The sequence below is a fragment of the Hippopotamus amphibius genome, chromosome 1 (genome assembly GCF_030028045.1).
Source record: "Hippopotamus amphibius kiboko isolate mHipAmp2 chromosome 1, mHipAmp2.hap2, whole genome shotgun sequence".
NCBI lineage: Eukaryota > Metazoa > Chordata > Mammalia > Artiodactyla > Hippopotamidae > Hippopotamus > Hippopotamus amphibius.
Genome location: NC_080186.1, coordinates 95952457 through 95978050, shown reverse-complemented (window position 1 = coordinate 95978050; position 25594 = coordinate 95952457). Strand labels below are relative to the sequence as shown.

The window sequence follows — 25594 nt, the reverse complement described above, 5'->3', positions numbered from 1 at the left end:
TTGTTTGGAGATGCACATGTGGAAAAGAATATGTTTCCGTTAGGCATCTATCCTCCGCATCTTTTGAATGTCCTTCATATCGGTGGAGAATTTCTCACTTTATAGGTCCCACCTCCCCAAGGCAGAAGACTGCTAGTTGACTCTCAATATCCCATCTCCCCATCTTCTGTTGTCACAGAATCTCTGCTTCTGCTGGGCATGTTACTTCCCAGGCAGAAGATGTCATTTCCAGAATGATTAAGTTATAAGCCAGTGAGATATAAATAGAAGTGTTGTATGTTACTGCTAGGAAGTTTCTGTAAGAGGGAAAGAGCAACTCCCATTCCTCTTTCTCCCTCCTGCTGTTTGGAACACAGATGTGATGGCTTTAGCAGCCATTTTGTATCTATGAGGTGACACAGAGAATGGAAAACACCTGCTGAGGATGATGAAGTTAAGAAGCTGTCATAAACATTCCCAATGCTTAACTATCTACCTCCAGATCTTTTTTCACATGAGAAATAAACTTCTGTCCTATTTAAGCCACTGTTATTATTTAGCTATATATATAGCAAAATTTAATCCTAACTGACTCGCTCTTCCAGCCTCCCTTGTGGCTGCGACACAGGCCGTGTGACCCAGGCTCTGTTAACTGCACGTGGCGGTACAGGACCTCAGTTCTAAAGAAGCAGGCCATGAGAATTTGTCATCTGACGCAGGCAGTGGTGGAGGGATCAGGATTTTGAAGGCAGCAGCGGTGAGATTTTCACATCTGGTGCCACACGTCAGGGGTAGGAGCTCCCGTGTCTGTGCCCAGCAATGGCTGTGAGGTTGTCTTAAGACAGTCCCACGTGTGGTTAGGCACACTTCCTAGCTACCCAGCTTCCAATGCCAACTCCCTAGCCCTCCCAGGGATTCAATGAGCTACCTGATAGCTCTAAACAATTATTTTCCTGTTTCAGCAACAAGGAACACTAAAGGGTATGCCACTCCCCTTAGGTCTACCTGAAGATAAAGATCTTATCTTTAATACTTTAGTCTCTGTCCTACCTGCTTCAAACCACTGGCTTCAACCCAAGGTTTCTTCTTGTCTTGGGTTTAACCTTTATCCTCACTTCCCTGGGTGCAGGAGAGACTGCAACTGGCTACCAGATCTATTCTTCTGTTGACATACATGTCTACCCTTGTGACTAGGTAAAGTTGGGACTAGGTAAAATGAAATGTGATCAGTTGTGATGTTTGTAACTTATGCCTTACTTGTACAATGGGAAGTTGCTTTCTTGGGTTTGCTCTGCTTTCTTTCCCATACTCGTGATATAGCTGCAACCAAGGAAATGAGGACGCAACCTTGCGAATGGCAGAGCTACAGGATGGAAGGAGCCTGAGTTCCTAAATAACTTCATGGAGCAGAGCTGCCTCAATAGCCTGGACCATTCCCCATAGGACATGAAAGAAGCATAAACTTCCATTTTCTGTAGGCTGCTGGCTTGGGGTCTCTATCAGCTTCATCTTTCTCTGCTGATACAGTGATAATGGAGGAATACTAGGCATGGAACTTGTAATTAACAGCAGGTGATTATAGGTCCATGCAGGAGACACCAATACAGGCAGCCACGTTCTCAGAATGTGTCTTGTTTTCTCGTTCCAGAGGTCCACATTGAATGGCACAGGAGCACCGCCAAGAGGTGCCAAAGAATCCCAAGTCTTGAGAAATCTGCCAGATCCCAACCACAAGAAAATCATCTTTTTTGGTTGCCTCAGTCCGAAGTACATACATTCTACTGCTTCTACCCCAGACTTTAAAATGTATGTCTTTACCTTTTTAAATTTTGACCACAAAGGTTAAAAACCTTCATTTGCAACCAAACTCATTATCACATATTCCCTCTTTTTTTTTTAAGGATTGAGTTATTTTACTCTTTTTTTTCCTTGATGATCACCTTTTACATTTAAAATCTAAGATTTAAGCTTTAATACAGCTATGCCCTTTTAACTTGAGCCTCTAAATCATGAGTAGGGAAACTAAGGCCACCTGTTTCTGAAGTTCTTTTGAAATACAGTCCCATCCATCCGTTTATGTATTGTCTATGGCTGCTTTCACACTCCAGTGATAAGAGATTATAGGGCCAGCAGAGCCAAAAATATTTACTGACTTATCAGTTTCATTAACTTTTAGTTTACTGGACTTTCTTATGTTACCAGCTTGACTTTTTTAAAGTCATTTCTTTTTTGCTTTTTTTAAGAATTTTTTGGATGTAGACCATTTTTAAAGTCTTTATTGAATTTGTCACAATATTGCTCCTCTTTTATGTTTTGTTTTCTTGACCAGGAAGCATGTGGGATCTTGGTCCCCGACCAGGAATCAAACCTGCACCCCTGCATTGGAAGGAGAAGTCTTAACCATTGGACAACCCGGGAAGTCCCATCATTTGTTTTTAAAGAACTTTCACATTATTCATACTGGTCCCTTTTTCTTTAGTAACTGCAGGGAATGATCATCTGGAAAAACACCCAAAAGACTCTTCTCCAAAGCTCCCCAGTTTTCAGCTAAGACTGGAGGCCAAGCCTTAAGAAGGCCCAACTGCACCACCAGCCACTCTTTGAGGAACCTGCTAATCATATTGTTATCTGATGAGTCCTACACTTTGCAGGTATGCTAACATCAATGGCCACACCGCCTCCTGAGTGCACACAGTGGCTACACTAGGCCTGCCCGTTTCAGGTCAAATTATGCAAGGGGCAGCTACAGCCTACTACATGCTGAAGTTAGAGAGAGCTAATGGCTTTTCCCTGCAAATGTGGACTTTAAATCTTCTGAAATGTATTCTTTATCACAAGTGGCTGAGGTAACCATATCCAGAGCTCTAAATCCATATAATGGGTGCAGAGTTTGCCAGGGTTTTGCAAGATTTTTTTTTTTTTAACATTTTATTTATTTATTTATTTATTTATTTATTTATTTATTTATTTTTAGCTGCTTTTGGGTCTTCGTTGCTGGGTGTGGGCTTTCTCTAGTTGTGGTAAGCAGGGACTACTCTTCGTTGCGGTGCGAGGGCTTCTCATTTCAGTGGCTTCTCTTGTTGCAGAGCATGGGCTCTAGGCTTGAGGGCATCAGCAGTTGCAGCACTCAGGCTCAGCAGTTATGGCTTGTGGGCTCTAGAGCACAGGCTCAGTAGTTGTGGCTCATGGGCTTACTTGCTCTGCCGCATGTGGGATCTCCCCTGGCCAGGATCGAACCCATGTCCCCTGCATTGGCAGGTGGATTCTTAACCACTGTGCAACCAGGGAAGTCCTGCCAGTGTTTTAACTAGAAATAATTCCTTCACATTTCCAGTGTTTATTGAACATTTACTGTTCGTCAGGCGGTGTAATAGGTATGAGGATACAAAGTCTATAAGACATGGATTCTCTCCTCAATGACTTTATGGTCGAGTTAGAGAGGAAAACAAGCAAAACGATTGTAATATAGTGGGGGTAAAATATACAAGCAGCTCATTCAGCTTAATACCAAAAAAACAAATAACCCAATCCAAAAATGGGCGGAAGACCTAAACAGACATTTCTCCAAAGAAGACATGTAGATGGCTAACAAACACACACGAAAAGATGCTCAACATCACTAATCATTAGGGAAATGCAAGTCAAAGCCACAATGAGGTATCACCTCACTCCAATCAGAATGGCCATCATCAAAAAATCTAGAAACAATAAATGCTGGAGAGGGTGCAGAGAAAAGGGAACCCTCCTGCACTGTTGGTGGGAATGCAAGTTGGTACAGCCACTATAAAAAACAGTATGGAGGTTTCTTAAAAACCTAAAAATAGAGCTACCATATGACCCAACAATCCCACTACTGGGCATATACCTTGAGAAAACCATAATCCAGAAAGAAGCATGTACCACAATGTTCATTGCAGCACTATTTACAATACCCAGGACATGGAAGCAACCTAAATGCCCATCAACAGATGAATGGATAAAGAAGACATGGTACATATACACAATGGAATATTAGGCAGCCATAAAAAGGAATGAAATTGAGTTATTTGTAGAGAGGTGGACAGACCTAGAGCCTGCCATACAGAGCAAAGTAATCCAGAAAGAGAAAAACAAATATTGTATGCTAACTCATATATATGGAATCTAAAAAAATGGTACTGATGAACCCAGTGACAGGGAAAGAATAAAGATGCAGATGTAGAGAAAGTTCTTGAGGACAAGGGGAGGAGGGCAAAGGGGAAGCTGGGAAGAAGCGAGAGAATAGCACTGACATATATACACTACCAAATGTAAAACAGATAGCTAGTAGGAAGCTGCTGTATAAAACAGGGAGATCAACTTGATGATGGGCGATGACTTAGAGCGATGGGATAGGGAGGGTGGGAGGAAGTCGTGGGAGGGAGGGGATGTGGGCATATATGTATAAATACAGCTGATTCACTTTGGTGTACAGCAAAAACTGGCACAACAGTGTAAAGCAATTATATTCCAATAAAGAGCTTAAAAAAAAAACAGTGGGAGTAGATTTCATTGAGGAATGTTCTAAGAACACAGATGAAGGGTGTCTAAAGCAGCAGAAGCTGCCAGGAAAGGCTGACTGAAGGTGGTACACCAGCATTCACACCATCAGTAGACTACTCAAACCCCTTCCCCACCATCCAAGAGCCCCCTGAACCATGACACAGAGCACTACAGGCTGACAGAGGGCATCCCATGAATGCTGAATCAAAGAGGGAACCAGGCACAGAGGGGCCCCCCTCCTGTAGAGACCCCATGCAAAGGCACAGAGGTCAATGAAGTGGAGACAGAAATGAGCAAGCAATACTATAATCCTACCTGTCCCACACCCCCAACACACACACACACACACACACACACACACACACACACACACCCATCCGTGGAGCCCTGCAGTGGACAATAGGAAGAAAAGTAGACCCCCGCCCCCCGTCTCCCCAACATCCAACACAGTTGGTCGTGGCTTCAGAAAGCCAGGAGAGAATAAGACAACACAGCACAGATGATTAAGGCTTTACTGGGGCTCAGACAGGGCGGGGCAGGAACCACACTGGGAAGCAGGGCTGCACACCAGGCCAGTTCTGGTCTTCAGGGCAGTGCTGGGAGCTCAGAGCAGAGCTCTATGGGCCAGGGGTCTGGTTGGGCTCCTCACAGCAGAAGCAACCGTGGAAGGGAAGGGACGTCTGGCTGGCCTTAGTGCAGGAAGGATAACATGAGGTCAGGGACTAACTTTGCTGTAGAAATGTGGGGAAATGAATCTTCAGAGGATGGATGAAAAGGGCACTGGGAGGGAGAGAAGGTGTCAAGAAGGCATCTAGAGTGAATAGAAGGAGAAGGAAAAAGACAGTTCTGTGTGCAGGGAAGTCCACCTGGTCTCCAGGGCACTGGCTCCCACTCCCATCTCCTGGGTACAGGGCACTACTTGTTGCCCCACACGGCAAGCTTTAGAAACAGAGGGCCTGGGAGGAAGCGATGGGACTTCATGTAGGCAGAGATCTTCTTCAGGCCCTGAGGGTGGGAAAAAGAAGGCCAGGCCTCAGGTCTGCTGCTCCACTGGGGCTCATGCAGCACTCCCCAGCCTTGGGACCTGGTACAGCTCTTCCATGCCTGGCAGAAGACAGTCTTCGGGGGGCCCAGTTCTGCAGACTTAACTCTTCCAGCTCCCTGTGGTCCATCTGGCATCTTACTAAGACTGAGCATACACTGTAGGAGACCCTGCACTGTATATGTGCTGTATATCCACCAGAGATGGTGATATAGGTTTAGAATCTCTACATGACTAGCCTACAAGATAGGGTCTCCTGTCACCTTTATCAGAAGGGAAACTGAGGCACACGGAGGGTAAGCACCTCCCTCATGCTCTCACAGCTCACAGGTAACACGGCTGGAAGGGAGCCGGGCTTGCTCTCCCTCTCCATTCAGAGCTCCTGCTGCACTCCCTGCCTCACAGCTGAAAACAAAGAACAAGGAGGCTTGCTCATCCTCCACTGATACAAAGAGTTAAGTCACCAGTCGGGGCAGGTGCCCACCAACAGTGTGCCCAGAGGGGAATTCAGGATGGAAAAAAGCAAGATGAAACATTCTGCGCTTTGGATACATAACCCCTAGTCAGTTACTACGCGTATCTAAGGAAGAGCTCCAATCACCCCCACATTTGTGCATCTTTCCACACATAGAAAAGCACTAAAATCACTAATTTGAGATGCCTGGTTTTTGGTGATTAGCACTAATCTTTTACCAAGATATATAGTGGGCTATTCCTATTTCCCAGACTTCCTCCCCTACCACTTGAGAGCAGCTCCTCAGAGCTACTGAGAGGCTGTCTCCAGGGCTATAGTTGTCAGGCAGGTCCCCAAGTAAAAGGGAAACTCAGTACTCTTACACTGTGTGGGCTTTACCTTCAAGTGGACAGTTTTGGTACTTCCCCTCACCAAAACCTTACAAGGATCTGGCGCCTTGGTACAAGCAACGCCCCTGCTGCCGGTCCACCACTCTACGTGTCCCTACAAATTTGGCTGAGTCTCTGCTGATCTCAGTTTTACATCTTAGTTCATGATCCTGAGTTTTATTCTGCAATGGATGAAAAGGGTACCTGGACTTCTCAGTTCAGAGATCCTGAGAAAGTACCCAGGTGAGAGACACTGGGAAGGTTCAGTCTGCATGCATCGGTAAGGGGCTGGCTAGCATCTTTCCTTGAATTGACTACTTTAACAGAGTTGGTTGGGCTTTAGTGTAGATACCATATGAGACCTCTTAGCTCCAAACACAAGAGACAGAGCTCTTCCTGGCCAGGTACAGCTTTCTTAGGCAACTGAGAAACTTGCAGGAGTGGTGGAGGCCAGTCCTCTTACCACACAGCAGTCCCATAGGAAAATCCACTCCAAATGAAAGTAACTCGCCCATCCAGGGAAACAACACAAAGGTTTGCCCATCCAGTATTCCTAGTGCCAACGGAGGGTTTAGACTGTCAGACGGAGAAACTGAGACACGTAAAAGGCCTGAAATGACTCTAGGGTGACACCTAGGAGAGGCAAGCTCACTGGCCCACCACACACAGTTACCAATAGCCATTTATCCTGACAAACAGTCTCTGAAATGGAAAACAAAGGTTTCCAAACAAAACAAGAAGGAGGTGAGAGATTGCTAACCTGTGACTAACACCACAACCAGGTTCAGGTACAACAGTTACAGTGCTTATGCTTCAAGTACTTACTTTAATCAGGGAGACTATATCAAAGGAGATCTCATCTGAAAATGGCCAAAACAGATTTCTTTCGACATTCCAAACGTGTGGTTTTCTGTGTGTCTACCTGGCTAGAGAAGCGGTCTACAATACCAAACAGACTGAATGGAATCTTTATGTCAGTTGGCATTTAGAAGGTTCTAAAAGAGGAAATAACAAAATAACCGACGTGCAGGAAACCAACAGAACATTGTTTGAAATTCTATCAGAATTTTCAAAAGGCCCCTGCAGCTGGCCCTGCTCTCCACCGCTCCTGCCTTGTCCTCTAAGTACCCACTGCACTGCCCTCCATCATGCTATCCCTCTCTCTCTGAACTTCCTTTGTATACCACCTAAATGGATTCCTCACAGAAAGCAACAATCATTCAGAAAGCTTGGGAAAATTGTGATTGTTTTGGCAAAAAAATTTTCAAAAACTGTTTTTTTCCCGAAAATTCTGACAAAAAGGAACAAAAGCCCTTCTAGGAGGACCCTGCATCACCCTCCTGGACTTCTGAGATGTAAATTCTACCTGACCTTGTTAAGCATCTTCTACTGTGCTTTGAGAGCTTAGTCCCTACAACTGAGAAGGTACACATATGGTGTACCTTGGACAGCCAGTCAAATAGACTGGGATTCTGAGCAGACTCTTTGTCTCGTTATGCCAGCTTTAGGGAAATGTGTCATAAGGAGTCCCCGTCTCTAAAGGCCCTTTATTGTCTCAACCTTCCTTGAGTCTCGCTGTACAACAGAGGCCTTAACTTTCTTAGACTGTATTTGGGAGTAAACTTTCTGGTTCTTGTGAAGCCTGCATCCTTTGTACTCTCTTGTGGGGATGCCTCGTGCATCTTATTGGTTTGAATCACAACTAAGAATCCTAACAATGGATCCTTTACATTGGAAAATTTTTAAAGACCTCTCATTGTAAACAGATGTTTTATTGGTACCTATGGAAAGGCCAAACTAAAAGGTGGATACGACGAAAAATAATGGCTAACCTTAAGAATTCCCTTAGTTTAAAAGCGATTTCTTCCTAACAATGTGGAAATTTTAAAGGGACTGGTCCCTATAGGATGGGAATCTTTAGATAGTTATTAAGAGATGGGATAAATGAAACAGACTTTGATGGCATTAAAACAAAGGTTTTGATACAACGTTATGAAAGAGGATGTTTTGCATGGGCCAAAAAGACCCCTTATCGGTCCTCCAAATCTTAAAGGGCCCCAAACAAGTCCACTCTATTTACCCCAGGTTAGAAAAATTTTAAAGACAAGAAGGTAAAAATATTACACTGAGGTACCTGACCAGCCATTGCTTGGGGCCACAGGCCAATCAATGCAGTTAAAGACTCACAAAAAGGTCTGGGTCCCTCGGCTCCACCCCTCACCGGGGACCTCAAAGACTTTTAAACAGGAATGGGTGAAATGGCCAGGGAATACAAAGGAAAGTTTCTGGGACTCCTTATAAGACCAAATCTTGTTAACACGGTCCTGACGAGGGCTGCAGTTAAAGGCATAAGAGTTGACAGAATTGAGATGAAAGTGTATTAAAAATTGGTGTCCTTGAACAGGTTTTATGTAAGATGCTTACATCTCTTTTAACTGATTACGTTGTGGGGATGTGCACCGTGTCTCACTGGGGAATGCTCCCCTGCCTAGTAGAAGACAGGGCATATAATCTGCCTCTCAGGCAATGTTGATTAAACATCATAAAGGAACCCTATAGGGTACCTGAGCCCACACATTCTGAGGTAAAAACTGGGGTCTAATATTCAGGGATATCCATATTCAAGCAATAATGGAGTTTGGGTTTAGGGGTTTTGTTTGTTTAGTTTGCTTGTCCCTTGGGTAAACTAGTCTGTGTCTGACTTGTGCTCAGAAGGAGGGCCTTCTGCAAACATGTGAAGCCATGATACACGGATCCCTAAAGTTCTAGCATGTAGAAAGCTTTTGATTTCCAGTTTAGATGAAAATTCCCCTGCTGATATAAAAAAGCAGTTGTAAAGAAAATGTGATTGGGCAAATCAATGTTTTCATTTCATTTAGGTGGCAGCCCAATTCTGTCGGGAGTTAAAAACAACTGGTTTGTCTTGCCAAACTCCACATATCAGAGATGAAAATACAGCCCACAAGGACCTGAGACTGAGCCAGATTAACTTAATAAGGTAGAACCCGAAACCAAAGGGGAACAATAAAGGAAAAGAGGCCTTTTAAAACTCAAATGGTTGGAAAGCCTCCTTCACCCCAAATCTAATTCGCAGCCTCATTAAGAATCTGTCAAGAATGAATACAAATCTTAAGTCTTTCCCACGGATAGTAAGAAGCCTAAAGAGTCTCCCTCATTATCGGTTCTAGAAAGGGATACACGGCCACCCACTGCAGTCACCCACTGACATGCACCCTGGGGGGATTCAGGATGGAGAAAACCAGCATGAAACATTCTGTGCTTTGGGTATGGGGGTCCCTAGAGAGTTAGGATGCTGATCAAAGAATCTCAGTGACCCCAGATTCATGCATCTTCTGACACATAGAAAAGCACTACAATCTTTAACTTGAGATATTGGTTTTTTGATAATTAGCACTAATCTTTTACCAAGATGCATGCTTGAATACATGTATTTCCCAACCAAAAATTCATACACCTACTGTCTCCTATCTTGCCTCTTCAGAGCTGTTCCCCTGAGCTAACAGCCTGTCTCCTGGGCTACACTCCTCAGGAAGGTCCCCAAATAACACTGAAACCCACTGCTCTTAAATTGTGGGGTTTTTTCCCAGTCGACATCTCATCATAGGAATATGTGTTCTTCTCATTCTGCAAAAATGTTCTCTTTTTCAGAAAAGGCTCATCGGTTTCCAGGGTTTTCCCACAGAGGGATGGACATCTAGCAAAACAAAGGGGTTCAGAAAATGCCCAAACAACTTGCAGGAGAGACCAGATCTCAGCCAATGACTCAGCAAAACATGGATGAAAGGTGATAGGAGGGTGTGGAGCAGCAAGGCCAGGCCCGACTCTACGATTTCACTTAAAGGACAGAGTCAAACTGCTGGCCTGGGATCGGAGCCCAGTCTCACTGGACCCAACCTACCTCATCCCCAGTCCTGCTGCAGCCAACTAGACAGTGAGGCACTCAGGTGTGTCTGTGCACCATCTTCCCAAGACAGACAGTGCCCCATAGTTCCAAGGATTCAAACATCCTGGGGCTGCCTGTACCCAACAGCACAGGCAGGCCCCAACAGGCCACACACTGCAGCCCACATCTCTCTCCGTCCTCCCTGCTGGGCAGTCATCCCAACTCTTGCAAAATTCTCAAGGGCAGTAAGCCTGAACCACAACCAGAGCTGATGAGAACCAGCTGAGAAAGCAGAGTTCATGATGGGGAGTGGAAACAGGAAACAGAGTGCAGGCTGAGAAAACTACTGGACTAGAGCTTCAAATTCCCAAGTCTGCCATAAAGCAAACTTTGTTGCTCGCCATTTGGTTGATGAAGGGTGACCAATGATGAGCTGGGAGGTGAGGTCAGGCTGTGCTCCTCCGGCACCAAGGTGATTCCATGTACACCACACAGTTCGGGGTTCCTGTAGTTCTCCAGCTGCACTGAGCCCCAGAGGGCGGGCGCCAGAGCTGTGTTACTTCTGCATCCTCCCTGTGGCTGACACAGTGCCTCATACAGAGGGGAGGGTCACATCAGTGAATGTGAATAAACATAAATGTACTACCCCACCTCTGAGACACAATCTTGGGATACTGGAAGGGAGACCAAAGGGAAGGAAAGTGCCCACCGTAAAAGGCCCTGGAGATAGCAACCTCCCACAGAACACCTATGTATGTACTCAAATCCCAGCACCAACTACAGTCCGGAGAGTCTCAGTACAACAGGCGGTGATTCAACTGCTGCAGAGCCCTCTGAGATCAGGAGAAAATATTCTCCGTATCTTTGATACCTAAGATCAATTCTACGGTGTCTCAGTTCCACTAATGCCAGCTGCATACAAACTCCAGAAGGTTCTGCTTCATCCACACTCTCTAGAGCTGTGAATCCAGACAAGAAAAGGACCTGAGCTGTCTTTTCCAAACAGGAAAGGGAGAGCCACTGACAGCTGCCCATAGAAGCCAGATGCGCCGACTGGGAGCCCAGCACAGCCTGTACGGGAGCTGTGACCTTCAGAAATTACTTATCCTTCCACTGTAATTCCTTATTTGTAAAATGGAGGTGATCACTCTTCTATCAGGTAGGAATGTTAGAAAGATTAAATTTGACACAATATATGTCAGATGCTGGACAGACATCCAGGCATAAACTAAGTTCTCCATAAATGCTAGTGACCCTTCATTGTACTTCCAACTAGGAAAGCTGCACAAGAAGAGGGAAGAGACCAGACATATAAATACTTGAGGGAGGGGAATCACCTCAAAACGGGAAATGAAGTCTTTCAGGTTTGGAAATTCATCCAGGCACTTGGGCTCAAATATGCGGTACAGGTCAAGGGCGTCATAAGCCAGGAAATCCACGTAGGTGAGCTGCAGAAAGGCAAAGCATGCATGGGCACCAGACTCTGAACCTGGGGAAGAGGGTAGCTCTCTGTCTCCCAAAGCTGTCCCCCTTACCGTGTCCCCTGCAAACCAAGGCCGCTTCCCCAGAAACTCTGAGAAGAGCTTCATTATTTCAGGGATCTCCTTCAAGCAACCAGGCTTCAGTTTCTCCTGAGGCACAAAACAGCTGTCACTGTCCTCAGACACAGACTCCCTGGCAGACAGCAGGCCTCCCAGGGCTGTGCCTGATCCCAGCCGCCAGGTGAGCAGCCACATCCCCCGACTGCACCTGGGTTGGTGCCCAGCTAGGATGTTATCCACCTGTGTTCATGAGACTCCCACCCGGTACCACCCCCCATCTGTGACAGACGATGGAAGGCAAAGGGCAAAACCACACGGTCCCTGAACCTGTCACCACTCAGCTCCCAACACCTGCCAAGGGTCAGAGCAGCAGTGCTGAGAGACCTGGCAGAGCTCAGGCCTCACACCGCAGGCACATCAACACTAACATGACTCAGGAAAGAAGTTCTAAGTTCCAGTGTGGGTGACAGAAATGGTGTGGTTGCCTGAGCAGTTTCTGGACAATTGGGGAGAATTTGAGAGGCTGAAAGGGAGGAGGGAGAGGAACAAAGTCTGACCCTGGGCTGCCTACTGGGCACATGTGTTTATGGCTTGCGATGCCGAGGCGGAGGTGCTGGGCTAATGAGGAAAACACCCCATCTAGCAACTGAATGTCCACCCTGGGAGGCTGGATTCTATCCTAAGACTGGGGGAAACTGAGTCAGAGTTTCCAAAGGAATGTCTTGGTGGATCTGTAGCTCCAAGGAATTCAAAGAGAAAAGGACCACTATAGATGCGACCCTGGCCAGCATTTCAAACCCTGCCCACCCCAGTGGGAGGGGACTCACAAAGTCAGGGCTGTAGCAGATCCTGGCCAGGTACAAACGGACATCCATAACCTGGTTCTCCAACACATCCATGCGAATCTTCTCCTCCTCTGTCTCCCCACCTGTGACCGCACAACAGAGACTCACCCTCGGCATCCCACCCCAACCCAGCCCAGGGCATGGCCAACGGTGCCCCTGCCCCTGCCCCAGCCCCACTCACACATGTTGTGCTTGCGAGCAATGTAGCGAAGGATGGCGTTGCTCTGGATGAGCCTGTGAGCCCCGTCAATTAAGTAAGGCAGCTGGAAGAACAACAGGACCAGGTCGGCTGGGCCACCAGGCTCCCCTGCACCCCTCCCTTGAGCAAGGGCAGACATGAAACCTGGCACTCACAGAGCCTGGGCCATGGAGACACTAAATAATATGCCGTAAAATGAAGGGATGAGCTGGAACATAGAGCATCATGGAAAGGCAGTGAAGAGAACCAGGCAGCTGAGACGCTGAGCAGGAGGCATCAGAAAATAAAACCCCTAACCTGGGAAAGGAGATGGAAGGAGACACCGTCCACTTCCCCCCACAGCAGCCCAGGCCCTGCACCTACATTGGGGAAGTCCAGGCCCAGCTTGAATTTTTCACTCAGCCACTGGCTTCTGTCATAGTCCGGGGCTGGGGTAAAGAAGATGCAGTGAAACAAACCTCCCCAGAATCCAACCCTCCCTCCCGGGGTAACCTACCAAGGAGTCAGAGGCAAGACGCCCCCTGAACAGGTGGACCTGGAATGTGAACCACTAAGTCCCACGTGGGGCTTTGGGGGAAGCAAACTTAGAAACTTCCTAAAACTACAAGAGTAATCCTTACAAAGGGTTCAGGTAAGCACTGAGGGGAGCCCATGCCAATGACTGATACAGGGGCCCAGCTATCAGCTCTCATGTCCTGCTTTGGAGGCCAGCTGCACCCGCAAAGGGTTCGGGAAGGGGCAGGTCCCTGCTCCAGCTGCTGGAGGGCAGGGATACAAATAACAGGGACCAGGACATGGGTTGCTAGGCACCAAATGAGCATGATCTGGGCAGAAGTCAGGACATGGCTAAGATGCCATTACCGTCCCCCATCGTGTACTTCTTCTCCTCATAGTCTGAGCCCGTGTACTCCAGGAGCAGGCGGATGGCGTGAGCCAGCTGGGAGAGAGGGCGGGGGCAGAGGGCAGACGTGAGGTTTAACCGCGACTTTCTGTGCTCCAGGTCCTCTCCCAGACTCTCAACACCACCCCACCACCCCCACTCCCCCCCCACGCAAGCCCACGTGAGAAGGAAGGGCAGAGCGATGGGACTTTGGGTTTGGCTCCAGCAAGCTCTGAAGAGGAAGCTTCTGGTGGAACCAATTCCCAGCGGCGCAGTATTTCCCACCCTCAGCCCGCCCGCCTCCATCCTCCCCGCCCTGGTGGACCCTCGCTCACCCCGCGGATGTCCCAGTAACCCAGGATCATGGGCATGGTGCTGGTTTCTGTGCTGAGCGGAGACGCTTCGCAAGAGCTAGGCTGGAATCTGATCCTCTGACCCGGCCGTGAAGGCGGGGCCGGGAGCACGCCCCTCTCTTCTCGGCCCCGCCCCCAGCAAGCCCTACCAACTCAGCAAGGCTTTTGCCAGATGCAGCCACAGGCCGCCTGGAATGAGATGTATTTAATCCTCTGAGCCACAGCGGTCTCCAGAGCCAGGGTCTGGGCTGTTTGACGCCAAGGGCCCCCTGCGTCGGGCTGGCTCCCAGTCAGACCTCTGCTAAGTCGGTGGAGTTCGCAGTTCGCTCGGGAAACAAGGCAGAACCATAAGAAGGGCAAGGCTCTCCTCCCCTCTCCTCCCCTCCCCTCTCCTCCCCTCTCCTCCCTTCCCTTTCAGGCACCACTCAGCTTTGCTCCTCGCGCTTCAAGAGTTGCTGCGGGCTCTGGGGGGGCTCTGACTGCCAAGTTAAGGCCAAAGACGGGTGCCCGTGAAATCGAGAGTTTAATTGACACCTGTCACAGGAAGACCTGGACTCCAGGCAATCCTAAATCTCCCCCCACAAGTTATGATCCCTAACAGCCTCAAGTCTTGGAAGAAAGACTATCACTGGGGGGCTTCCTAGGTGGCGCAGTGGATAAGAGTCCGCCTGCCAATGCAGAGGTCACGGGTTCGATCCCGGCTCCGGGAAGATCCCACATGCCGCGGAGCAACTAAGCCCGTGTGCCCAAAAAAAAAAAAAAAAAAAAAAAAGAAAGACTATCACTGGGACCCAAGAATCATCCAGGTCAAGGGACAGAAAAGGGACATGTGGTCTCGGTGCTTTTCTCCAGGGACTGTGGAGGACCCAGCCCTTCTGCCATGTCTAAAGTGCTAATGATCAAATGTAAAGTAATCAAGTAGTTTATGGCCTAGGTTGTGAATGTAAATCCAGAACCAGGCCCAGCAAAGAAGATACCAAAGTGCAATCCAGAGATATCCTGACAGCCAGCTAGATGTCACTCACATGGATACAGTGATGGGTAGAGTGGTGGTCACAGAGGGAATGTGACTGAGGAGGGGAGCTGTCCTCTGAGTAGTCAGGCACCTCCCCTGCAGCAGTGAGTAGCCAGAGCGGGTGGCAGGCAGGAACCTGGAGGACAGGATGGCCCACAGGACCACAGTCAGACCCTTGGTGGCCCAGGTGCACAGATTCCAGCCCTCATCCTGGCTCCTGACCCACGTGTGGTTTTATGTATGAGAGGATGGCTCAGGTGTCCTTTGAAGTTACTCTGTGATCTGTGACTTGTGCTACAACCTCCAAAAGAGCAAGGTTCTACCTGTCAGCCTTCCTCTTTGAAGGCTGAAGACTATTTCAAAATTAGCAGAACAGGACATAGGTTGGTCTTTGGTTCCTTTTGTTTAAAGGATATTACAAATTAGTGGATATGTGAAAATAGATGAGAAGAACTTTTAAAAAAACAAATGGGTTTACAAGTTAAAATGCAAGGTTGATGCACTAGAAAAATCAGTTAAAATTAGGTAACACTTTCTTTGGGTAAACAGGTATGAACCCAGTATTCAATAAAGGTTTCAAACCACCAAGATAAAATATGGAGTAAGGCTTGAAGAAACAGATAGACTATCTAATTCACATTAAATCACAGACTCAGAGTCTTCACATTTCTGCTAAGTTGAGGAGCAAGGAGACCAGGAGAGATCAGTCACTGTGGATGCTCCCAGCCCTGCCAGTCCTCAGGGCTCATACCTGGGTCCAGACTGAGGATGTAGCTCAGGGTCAGGTGAATTGCCAGGGAGGTTTGCCCACAGGGAGGCGATGTTGACCATGCACACAAAAAAGTGCTGCCCCCTCTTAATAGTTACACATTTCCTAACACATTAAGGGATTGCTATTCTGAGTTTTACACACCTTGAGCTTAGAACAGAAACATGACTAGACTCCAATGAGAAAATGGCTTTTTTAAACTAACTTTAAACAGAATAATAACATTTAAAGTAGGTACAGCAGATACTGTAATATTAGCACTTATTAACCATTGTTCCTTTATTGAAAAAACAATCATTGAGATCCTGTCATATAGCAGCACCATGAGTGACACAATCCTGGGTTATGAAGGCTGGAAGTCAGCTGGGAAACACAGGGAGAAACTTTTAAAGATGGAAGAGACTTTAAGTGTTCAAACACTGAGGGGCACTGAGAGGGAGGGAGGTTGTAGGCAGGAGAAAGACACAGTGGGTGGTAGGACAAGGAACTGAGGACACAGGGATGGGCCCAGAGCACAGGTGGCCCCTTCAGGAGGAAGAGGACAATTCTGAAGGAGGAGGAGGAGAAGGGCTGGCCAAGCAGGCTCTCAGACTCAGCCCCCCAGGCCCAGGGGTCACACTGTTGGGTGCAGTGGGTGTGTGAAAGGCACTAGGGGCCAGTGGTTGCCTCGCTGAAATTCAGTGCCAATGTGGCCACATCTTCTGGGTTTACATGTGCTGTCTCTTGATTGTAAATTTTGACAAGTTCTCATATTTTAGAGAATACTGTGCAGAACATCAAAACACACTGTGTCCAACATCCAGTCAAGAAGTCCAGCCTCTGGTCTCTCTTCTGCATGGCGTTCCATAATTCCCTCCAGCTCTACTGCTGACCTTTGGAACTCTCCAGTAAATTAACAGAAATTCTATATGAAATAGCCTCAGAATACAAAATTATAGAGTATAAATAAATACAAAAGGTAGAATTAAATGGGTCCTACTTCTTGTTAAAATTTTTAAGACTTGTAAATATTGTCTGTGTAAGCTTAGGATATCCATGACATAAAGAACAGTTTTTAATCTGAAAATAAGGAAATAAAAATAACCATTCACAAGATATTGCCAAATTGTATATCAGACAGAATTTTTCTACTTGCTTATATTATTTTGAATAAGGAAAGACAGACAAACTAGGGTTGCAAGAACTTAGAAAAGGAACCAAGTTCAAGGTGAAAATTATGGAAAATAAGACACAGAAGAGGACTTCCTAGGTGGCGCAGTGGGTAAGAATCTGCCTGCCAATGCAGGGAACACAGGTTCAATCCCTGCCCCAGGAAGATACCACATGCTGTGGAGCAACTAAGCCTGTGCGCCACAACTATTGAGCCTGCGCTCTAGAGCCCGTGAGCCACAACTATTGAGCCCATGTGCCACAACTACTGAAGCCCAAGCGCCTAGAACCCCATGGTTTGCAACAAGAGAGGCCACCGCAATGAGAAGCCCGCACACCACAATGAAGGGTAGCCCCCGCTCGCCACAACTAGAGAAAGCCCATGTGCAGCAACAAAGACCCAACACAGTCAATAAAATAAATAAATACATAAATAAATAAATTTATAAAAAAAAAGACACAGAAGAAAAATTTCACGTTTAAACAAATGTGTTTATAAAACCCTTAGTTAATTATCTGTAAATATTAGTAAATAAATATAGCATTAGTCTAACAACAAAAACAAAAGGTCATTACAAGTTAGTAACAATCAGGACTGAGAAAAACAAACCTACAAATCAGTCAAATAATTTCTAAAACTGGGGAAAATTTCTCTCAGGTAATGGTTAATGAATGTTACAACCAAACAGAACAAACACAAACATGTCAAAACGTGTTAAAGTAATAAAGACCCTGAGTGATGTAATAACATCATAAAGAAAAATAATAACACAAAAGGACACTTGGTCCTTGAGAATTTTATGGATAAATTTTCAAAACTTTCAGAAAAGGAATGCATTGCATGAATTGTCACAAATGATAGACAAGTGTGGCCTGAATGCCCTAACCTGGAAAGGACAAGACGGGTGAGGATGATTATAAACCTCTGTCACTTATGAACCTAAATCCAAACATCAGCAATCACAGCTCAGAGCACAGAGTGTGGTGTTCTGGCATGAAGGCCCCTGCGCTCACGGGGAGCATCTGAGAAACAGAGAGAAGAAGGAGGGAGCGGGAGGGGAGAGGGAGGAGAAAGCAAGGGTGGACAGTTAGCATCCGGGGTCCACACTAGTTCTTCGTCCTATTTGAAAAGTTCTAAACGTCTGAGACATCAAACCTTAAAAAAAGAATTTACCACATGATCCAGGACATACGTGGATATATTATTAAAAAAATAGAACTTTCATCAAGGAAGGCTTACCTTATCAAATGCGTTGCACTCTGATTATTTTTAAAGCTCTTTATTGGAGTATAATTGCTTTATACTATTGTGCCAGTTTCTGCTGTACAACAAAGTGAATCAGCTGTATTTATACATGTATCTGCATATACCCTTCCTCCCGCAATTCCTTCCCACTCTCCCTATCCCACCCCTCTAAGTCATCACCAATCATCAAGTTGATCTCCCTGTATTATGCAGCAGCTTCCCACTAGCTATCTATTTTACATTTGGTAGTGTATATATGTCAATGCTACCCTCTTACTTCGTCCCAGCTTCCCCTTCGCCTCCCCGCCCCCCAGGCACTTGAGGATGCCTCAAGTCCGTGCTCTACATCTGCATCTTAATTCCTGCCCTGTCACTGGGTTCATCAGTACCATTTTTTTAGATTCCATATATATGCGTTAGCATACAGTATTTGTTTTTCTCTTTCTGGCTTACTTCACTCTGTATGACAGACTCTAGGTCCATCCACCTCACTACAAATAACTCAATTTCATCCTTTTTTATGGCTGAGTAATATTCCATTGTATATATGTGCCACACCTTCTTTCTCCCTTCATCTGTTGGTGGGCATTTAGGTTGCTTCCACAACCTGGCTATTGTAAATAGTGCTGCAATGATCATTGTGGTACATGCTTCTTTTTGGATTATGGTTTTCTCAGGGTATATCCCCAGTAGTGGGGTTGCTGGGTCATATGGTAGGTCTATTTTTAGTTTTTTTAAGGAACCTCCATACTGTTCTCCATAGTGGCTGTAGCAATTTGCATTCCCACCAACAGTGCAGGAGGGTTCCCTTTTCTCTGCACCCTCTCCAGCATTTATTGTTTCCACATTTTTTGATGATGGCCATTCTGACCGGTGTGAGGTGATACTTCATTGTGGCTTTGATTTGCATTTCTCTAATGATTAGTGATGTTGAACATCTTTTCATGTGTTTGTTGGCCATCTGCATGTCTTGTTTGGAGAAATGTCTATTTAGGTCTTCCGCCCATTTTTGGATTGGGTTATTTGCTTTTTTGGTATTAAGCTGCATGAGTTGCTTGTATGTTTTGGAGATTAATCCTTTGTCCTTGCTTCATTGGCAAATATCTTCTCCCATTCAGAGGGCTGTCTTCTTGTCTTATTTATGGTTTCTTTCACTGTGCAAAAGCTTTTAAGTTTCATTAAGTCCCATTTGTTTATTTTTGACTTTATTTCCGTTATTCTAGGAGGTGGGTCAAAAAGGATCTTGCTTTGATTTATGTCAGAGTGTTCTATGTTTTCTTCTAAGAATTTTATAGTGTCTGGCCTTACATTTAGGTCTTTACTCCATTTTGAGTTTATTTTTGTGTATGGTTTTAGGAAGTGTTCTAATTTCATTCTTTTACATGTAGCTGTCCAATTTTCCCAGCACCACTCATTGAAGAGGCTGTCTTTTCTCCATTGTATATACTTGCCTCTTTTATCAAAGATCAGGTGCCCATATGTGCATGGGTTTATCTCTGGGCTCTCTATTCTGTTGCATTCTGATTTTTTAATGCTAGTCTCCATCTACCGCATCAGTTGTCTTCCACTGGGGCCAATTTTGTCCCTCAGGGGATATTTTCAATGTCTGTAGACATTTGTGATTGTCACGACTGGGACGTGCTACTGGCATCTAGTGGATTAGGCATTGGGGAAGCTGCTAAACACCTCACTATGCATAGGACAGCCCCCCGCAGTCTAGAATTATGCATCCAAACTGTCAGCAGTGTTGAGGTGAAGAAACTCTAGCCTATGACCACAGGGCAAAAGCTGCAAGTGGAAAAACACTGTCCTGGCAGGAGGACACCACAGCACCCGCAACCCTGGCCACCAGACCAGCTGGCAGGGAGGGCTGTCTGCAGGGACGACCTGGAAACTGTCTTGTTCTGGGGGCTGCTGCTGCAGGCACCGGGCAGCAGATCAGGACAAGAGCATGACAGCGGGGCAGAGAACGTGGTACTGGGCTGGCAGCCTGGCCCTCCAGGGAACTCGGTGAGGAGTGGGGTCACTCTTGTCAGACAGCCGGCTGCCTCGGAGCTCCCTGAGCTTTGTTCCAGGGCTGTAGCACTGACCTGCACCAGGATAGCAATTCTCCAGGAGCTGCTTACCTGGCTAGATTCAAAGAACTGAATGGATTGTAAAAGGTATCCCCTAGGGGGCAATTTTGAGGTCCATCTTTTGTGTGGCTCTCACACGGCAGCGCATGTGAGCCCTACTTAGGTGCCCACTAGGCTGGGGGTGCTGGGTCAGGTAGTCACCAGGACACCCCATGCCTGAAAAGCATTGGAGCACTCAGGAGAAGTCCGGACAGCCATGCTCCCCACAGCCAGGTGCTGGGGTCCACAGCTACTGTGACAGTTTGGAGGCCACCTTCCAGCACTGGCGCCAATAGGGTGGCCCTGGAACATAGGTGGATCAACCCCATTTTGCCAAAGATGAAAGGCTGGGGTTGGCTGGCCAAGCTTCTGGGGACCCTGCTGGGAACTGACCTGGTCCTGAGAAGCAAGGGGAAAAGTTGAAGAAGAAAAAAAAAGAATACTATGCACGTGACTGAGAAGGATATATGGAAAGTTCGTACAAGTCACTGCTGTAAAAATAAAATAACATCGCCTAAAGAAAGGAAAATTAAGAAAAACCCACAAAGAAAGACACATAAAAAAACAGACCCCATGTGGCTAACAAGGACCCAAAAGAAAGTGGAGTGTCAGTGACAGACCTGGGGGTCAGTCATGCACTCTGTTTGCTTAGAAAAACCACAAACAAAATCTATAAGGACTGTTTCTGCTAAGGGTCCTACCTAAAAAAGCCCCTCACAGGAAGCTCTGATGACAGCCAATCATTGAAAACTTGCCAGGACTTGTGGCTGCAAGGACCATCCTATCCCATTACAAGTCTCCCAAACTGTGGCTTCTGTGGTTTCTGTTTACAAAAATCACTCACTCCCTATCTCCCCCGCCATCAACATACTTTTGGTTCCAGCCAAAGGCCGACTCTCCTAAGTTTGCAAACATTGAGACTAAATCTGTCCTTTTGCTTCAAGATATCCCTGAATTTTCTCTGGGGGTTATTTCTACTAAGGATGACACAGCCAACTCACAGTGTCTAGACTGGAATCCTCTCTGTTTTTAACACCCTTATAGGGTGGTCAAAAGTTGAATATGTCAGCACCTAATGACTGCCACACACATGGATACTGGTAATGGAAGTCACCATAGAAACAAGCTCATTTTCTACATGTTACCTACCACTCAAGGCCTCCCAGAGACACTCATGCACATCAAATGGGCAAAACATGCAAGCAGACACATGACTTGCCATTTAAAGGCCTTAAAAGAGTCCTTAGGATCAAGGAAACTGACCAGTGGGAAAAGAGGACTTCTTCTCCCCAAACCTACTTAGAGTTGTATTATAAGGCATCTCAGCCAGTCCAGTCTGATAATGAAGAAGTCTTCCCCAAAAATGGGATGCTTTCACTTTTTATATTATGATTAGTTTTACGAACATATTCACTGATTATTGTAATCAATTTATGTATTTATTTCCTATATGGTAAAAAGCACAAAATAGAACCACAATTAGTTCCACTGAGCCTATAAAAAAAGGTTTTGACTGTCACCACCTCATCTTTTAACCATGATCCAGGAATTGAGTAAGTCATGGGGTCAAACAGTGTTGGACACAGGGAGATTCCTAGACAGGGATTCACTCATCAGGTGGAAACACGCACAGCCAATAAACAATTAGCAAAACATAGAGGTGGAAAACTGCAAGGTGTGATGACGAGCCCACAAAACTAGCATAAGATGAAATTGTGGAGCCCCAAGTGCCTAAGGTTCTGGAGAAAGAGGTCCACGTGCCTTGTTGGGGCACCATCAAGTAAATGCCTCTCTCTGCAGAGCAAGAAAATAATCAACTATCAAAGCTTAAAACCATTCTTACCCTTTGCCTTCTAGTATCTGCTTGGGGTCTACCAAATAAAGGAAACAAACCAGCTTAAGACGATCAGTGTTGCAAAGAAAGGCAAAAAATTAGAAAACCCCACATGCTCCAGTAGTGTGCGACTCACTAGGCAAATTACACTTTATCTACTGGAAGGAATGAGACACATCCGGTAAATATTCAGTAGTATGTGCACATGTGTACGGCCAATAGGTAGAGATTTTTAAGGGAAATGTTAAGAGAAAGACGAAGAATCTAAGGCTGTATGTACACAGCTATTCACCTACCCAAAGAAGTAGGCATAAATAAAAATCAAATGAATATTTGAAATGATCCCACTAAAAGTAAATACCATTAGCTTAATAACTATTCATTCAGCACCCACTATCTTCCAGGTGCTGTTCTAGGTGTACACTGTTCTGCTGCAAACACCTGTAACACCAGGAACAAGAAGAGATAAATAGGGACTTCCCTGGTGGCCCGATGGTACAGAATCTGTCCTGCAATGTAGGGGACGCCGGTTTGATCCCTGATTGGGGAACTAAGATCCCATATTCTTCAGGGCAACCAAGCCCGTGTACTGCAAATACTGAGCTTGCACGCCTCAACTAGAGAGCTCGAGTGCCACAAACTACAGAGCCCACGTGCTCTGGAGCCTGCATGCCACAACTAGAGTTAGAAAACCCCCACGTCACAACTAGAGAGAAGCCCACGCGCCTCAGCGAAGAGCCCACGTGTGGCAACGAAGGATCCCACATGCCACAAGGAAGACCTGACACAGCCAAAAATTAAATAAATAGATAAATAAATAAATATTTTTTAAAAAAGAAGAGACAAATATCCCTGCCCTCATGGTATTTATATCCTATGAGGAAAGACAGATGATAAAGGAAACATAAGCAATGTAACAAGACAATGTTTATGTATATCACATGCAGTAAAGCGCACCATCTTAAGTGTACAACTCTATGGGGTTTTAAGTATATATACTTTTATGGAATCACCACCCAGATCAAGACAGAGAACAGCATTACACAATCTCTTCCACGAGGACCCCACACACACACAAGCTCACCATTCAGCTGACCTCTATCACCTTGGACTCATTTCACCTGCTGATCATGTAAATGGAGCGATCTAGTAGGTACTTTTTGTGTCTACAACCTTTTGTCCACATTATGTCTGTAAGAATCATCCATGTTGTTGTGTGTCGCAGTAGCCCTTTTATTTTCATTGTAGTATGTACATTGTATAGTATCCCATCATATGAATAATGGGCTTATAATAACATATCACAGTTTGTGTGTCCATTCTCACATTGATAGACATTTGGAAAGTGGCCAGTTCTTGGTTCTTTCAAATAAAGCTGCTTTGAACATTATGGTACATGTCTTTGCAAGACATAAGCACACACCCTTATTGGTATATATCAAGGGAATGGGGTTCTGGGGGCATAGGGCAGATGTATATTTAGTTCTGGTAGATAAGGCTGAAATGAATGTCATTGAATGACATTTCCAGTTATTCCAAGATTCAAGGACTATTATTGGTCCTGTCTCTTCAGCAAGTGGTGCTGGGAAAGTTGGACAGCTGAATGTAAATAACAACTGAAGTTATAACACACCCTCACACCATTCACAAAAATAAACTCAAAATGGCTCGAAGATCTAAACATAAGACATGACACCATAAAACTCCTAGAAGAGAGCCTAGGCAAAACCTTCTCTGACATAAATTGTACCAATGTTTTCTTAGGTCAGTCTCCCAAGGCAAAAGAAATAGAAACAAAAATAAACAAATGGGACCTAATCAAACTTACAAGCTTTTGCACAGCAAAGGAAACCATTAAAAAAAAAAAAAGAAAGAAAAAAAATGAAAAGATAACCTACGGAATGGGAGAAAATATTTGCAAATGATGAGACAGAAAAGGGCTTAATCTCCAAAATATACAAATAGCTCATACAACTCAACAACCAAAAAGCAAACAACCCAATCAAAAAATGGGTAGAAGACCTTAATAGACATTTCTCCAAAGAAGCCATACAGATGGCCAGTAGGCACATGAAAAGATGTTCAACATCACTAATTATTAGAGAAATGCAAATCAAAACTACCATGAGGTACCACCTCACACCAGTCAGAATGGCCATCATTAAAAAGTCTACAGGGACTTCCCTGGTGGCACAGTGGTTAAGAATCTGACTGTCAATGCAGGGCACATGGGTTCAATCCCTGGTCTGGGAAGATCCCACATGCCGTGGAGCAACTAAGCCACAACTACTGAACCTGCGCTCTAGAGACCGTGTGCCACAACTACTGCAGCCTGCACACCTAGAACCCCTGCTCTGCAGCAAGAGAATCCACCTCAATGAGAAGCCCTAGCACCGCAACAAAGAGTAGCCCCCATTCACCACAACTAGAGAAAGCCCACAAGCAGCAACAAAGACCCAACACAGCCAATAAATAAATAAATAAATAAATAAATCTTTTAAAAAAAAAAAAAGGTCTACAAATAACAAATGCTGGAGAGGCTGTGGAGAAAAGGGAACCCTCCTACACTGTTGGGAATGTAAGTTGATGCAGCCACTGTGGAAAATGGTGTGGAGGTTCCTCAAAAAACTAAAAATAGAATTACCATATGATCCAACAATCCCACTCCTGGGCATATATCCGGACAAAACTGTAATTGAAAAAGATACCTGCACCCCATGTTCATAGCAGCACAATTCCCAGTAGCCAAAAACACCCTAAATATCCATTGATAGATGAATGGATAAAGAAGATGTGGTATACATATACAATGGAGTACTACTTAGCCATAAAAAAGAATGAAATAATGCCATTTACAGCAACATGGATGTAGCTAGAGATTATCATACTCAGTGAAGTAAGTCAGAAAGACAAAGACAAATACCATATGATATCGCTTATGTGTGGAACCTAAAATATGGCACAAATGAACCTATCTGCAAAACAGAATCAGACTCACAGGCATAGAGAACAGATTTGTGATTGCCAAGGGGGATTGGAGGGATGGAAGGACTGAGAGTGTGGAATTAGCAGATGTAAACTATTATATATATATAGGATGGATAAACAACAAGGTCCTACTGCACAGCACAAGGAACTATATTCAATATCCTATGATAAACTATAATGGAAAAGAATATTCAAAATAGAATGTGTATAACTATTATGTGTATAACTGAGTCACTTTGCTATACAGTAGAGATTGGCACAGCATTGTAAATCAACTATACTTCAGTTTAAAAAATAAAGTTTGAAAAAAAGAACTATTTTCAGTCCTTTTAATTTTAGCCTATGTGAGTATGTAATAAGATCTGAGTTCTT

The 25594-nt window shown here is 45.3% G+C and overlaps 1 protein-coding gene across 2 annotated transcripts; it reads right to left on the bottom strand.

Annotated features, from left to right (window-relative positions):
• Nucleotides 1–4995: 4995 nt before the first annotated feature.
• LOC130849014 (glutathione S-transferase Mu 1) lies at nt 4996–14222 on the bottom strand. 2 transcript variants are annotated; one of them, XM_057727580.1, is made up of 8 exons: nt 14090–14222; nt 13736–13811; nt 13172–13302; nt 12857–12938; nt 12658–12758; nt 11825–11920; nt 11627–11737; nt 4996–5505 (listed from the first exon to the last, which is right to left on the bottom strand). In XM_057727580.1, the coding sequence occupies exons 1-8, from the start codon at nt 14123–14125 to the stop codon at nt 5416–5418; spliced, it is 723 nt and encodes a 240-aa protein (XP_057583563.1). In that variant the 5' UTR covers nt 14126–14222; the 3' UTR covers nt 4996–5415. The 2 variants fall into 2 exon arrangements, with proteins under 2 accessions (XP_057583563.1, XP_057583639.1); XM_057727656.1 differs by having other exon boundaries at nt 13238–13302.
• Between the last annotated feature and the right edge of the window lie 11372 nt (nt 14223–25594).

Excerpts from the sequence above, each read along its gene's own strand:
- LOC130849014 (XM_057727580.1), bottom strand. The coding sequence starts at position 14,125 with ATGCCCATGATCCTGGGTTACTGGGACATCCGCGGG. Across the intron at positions 13,303-13,735 it reads GAAGTACACGATGGGGGACG|CCCCGGACTATGACAGAAGC; the intron begins GTAATGGCATCT and ends TCTTTACCCCAG. Across the intron at positions 11,921-12,657 it reads TCTGCTACAGCCCTGACTTT|GAGAAACTGAAGCCTGGTTG; the intron begins GTGAGTCCCCTC and ends TTTGTGCCTCAG.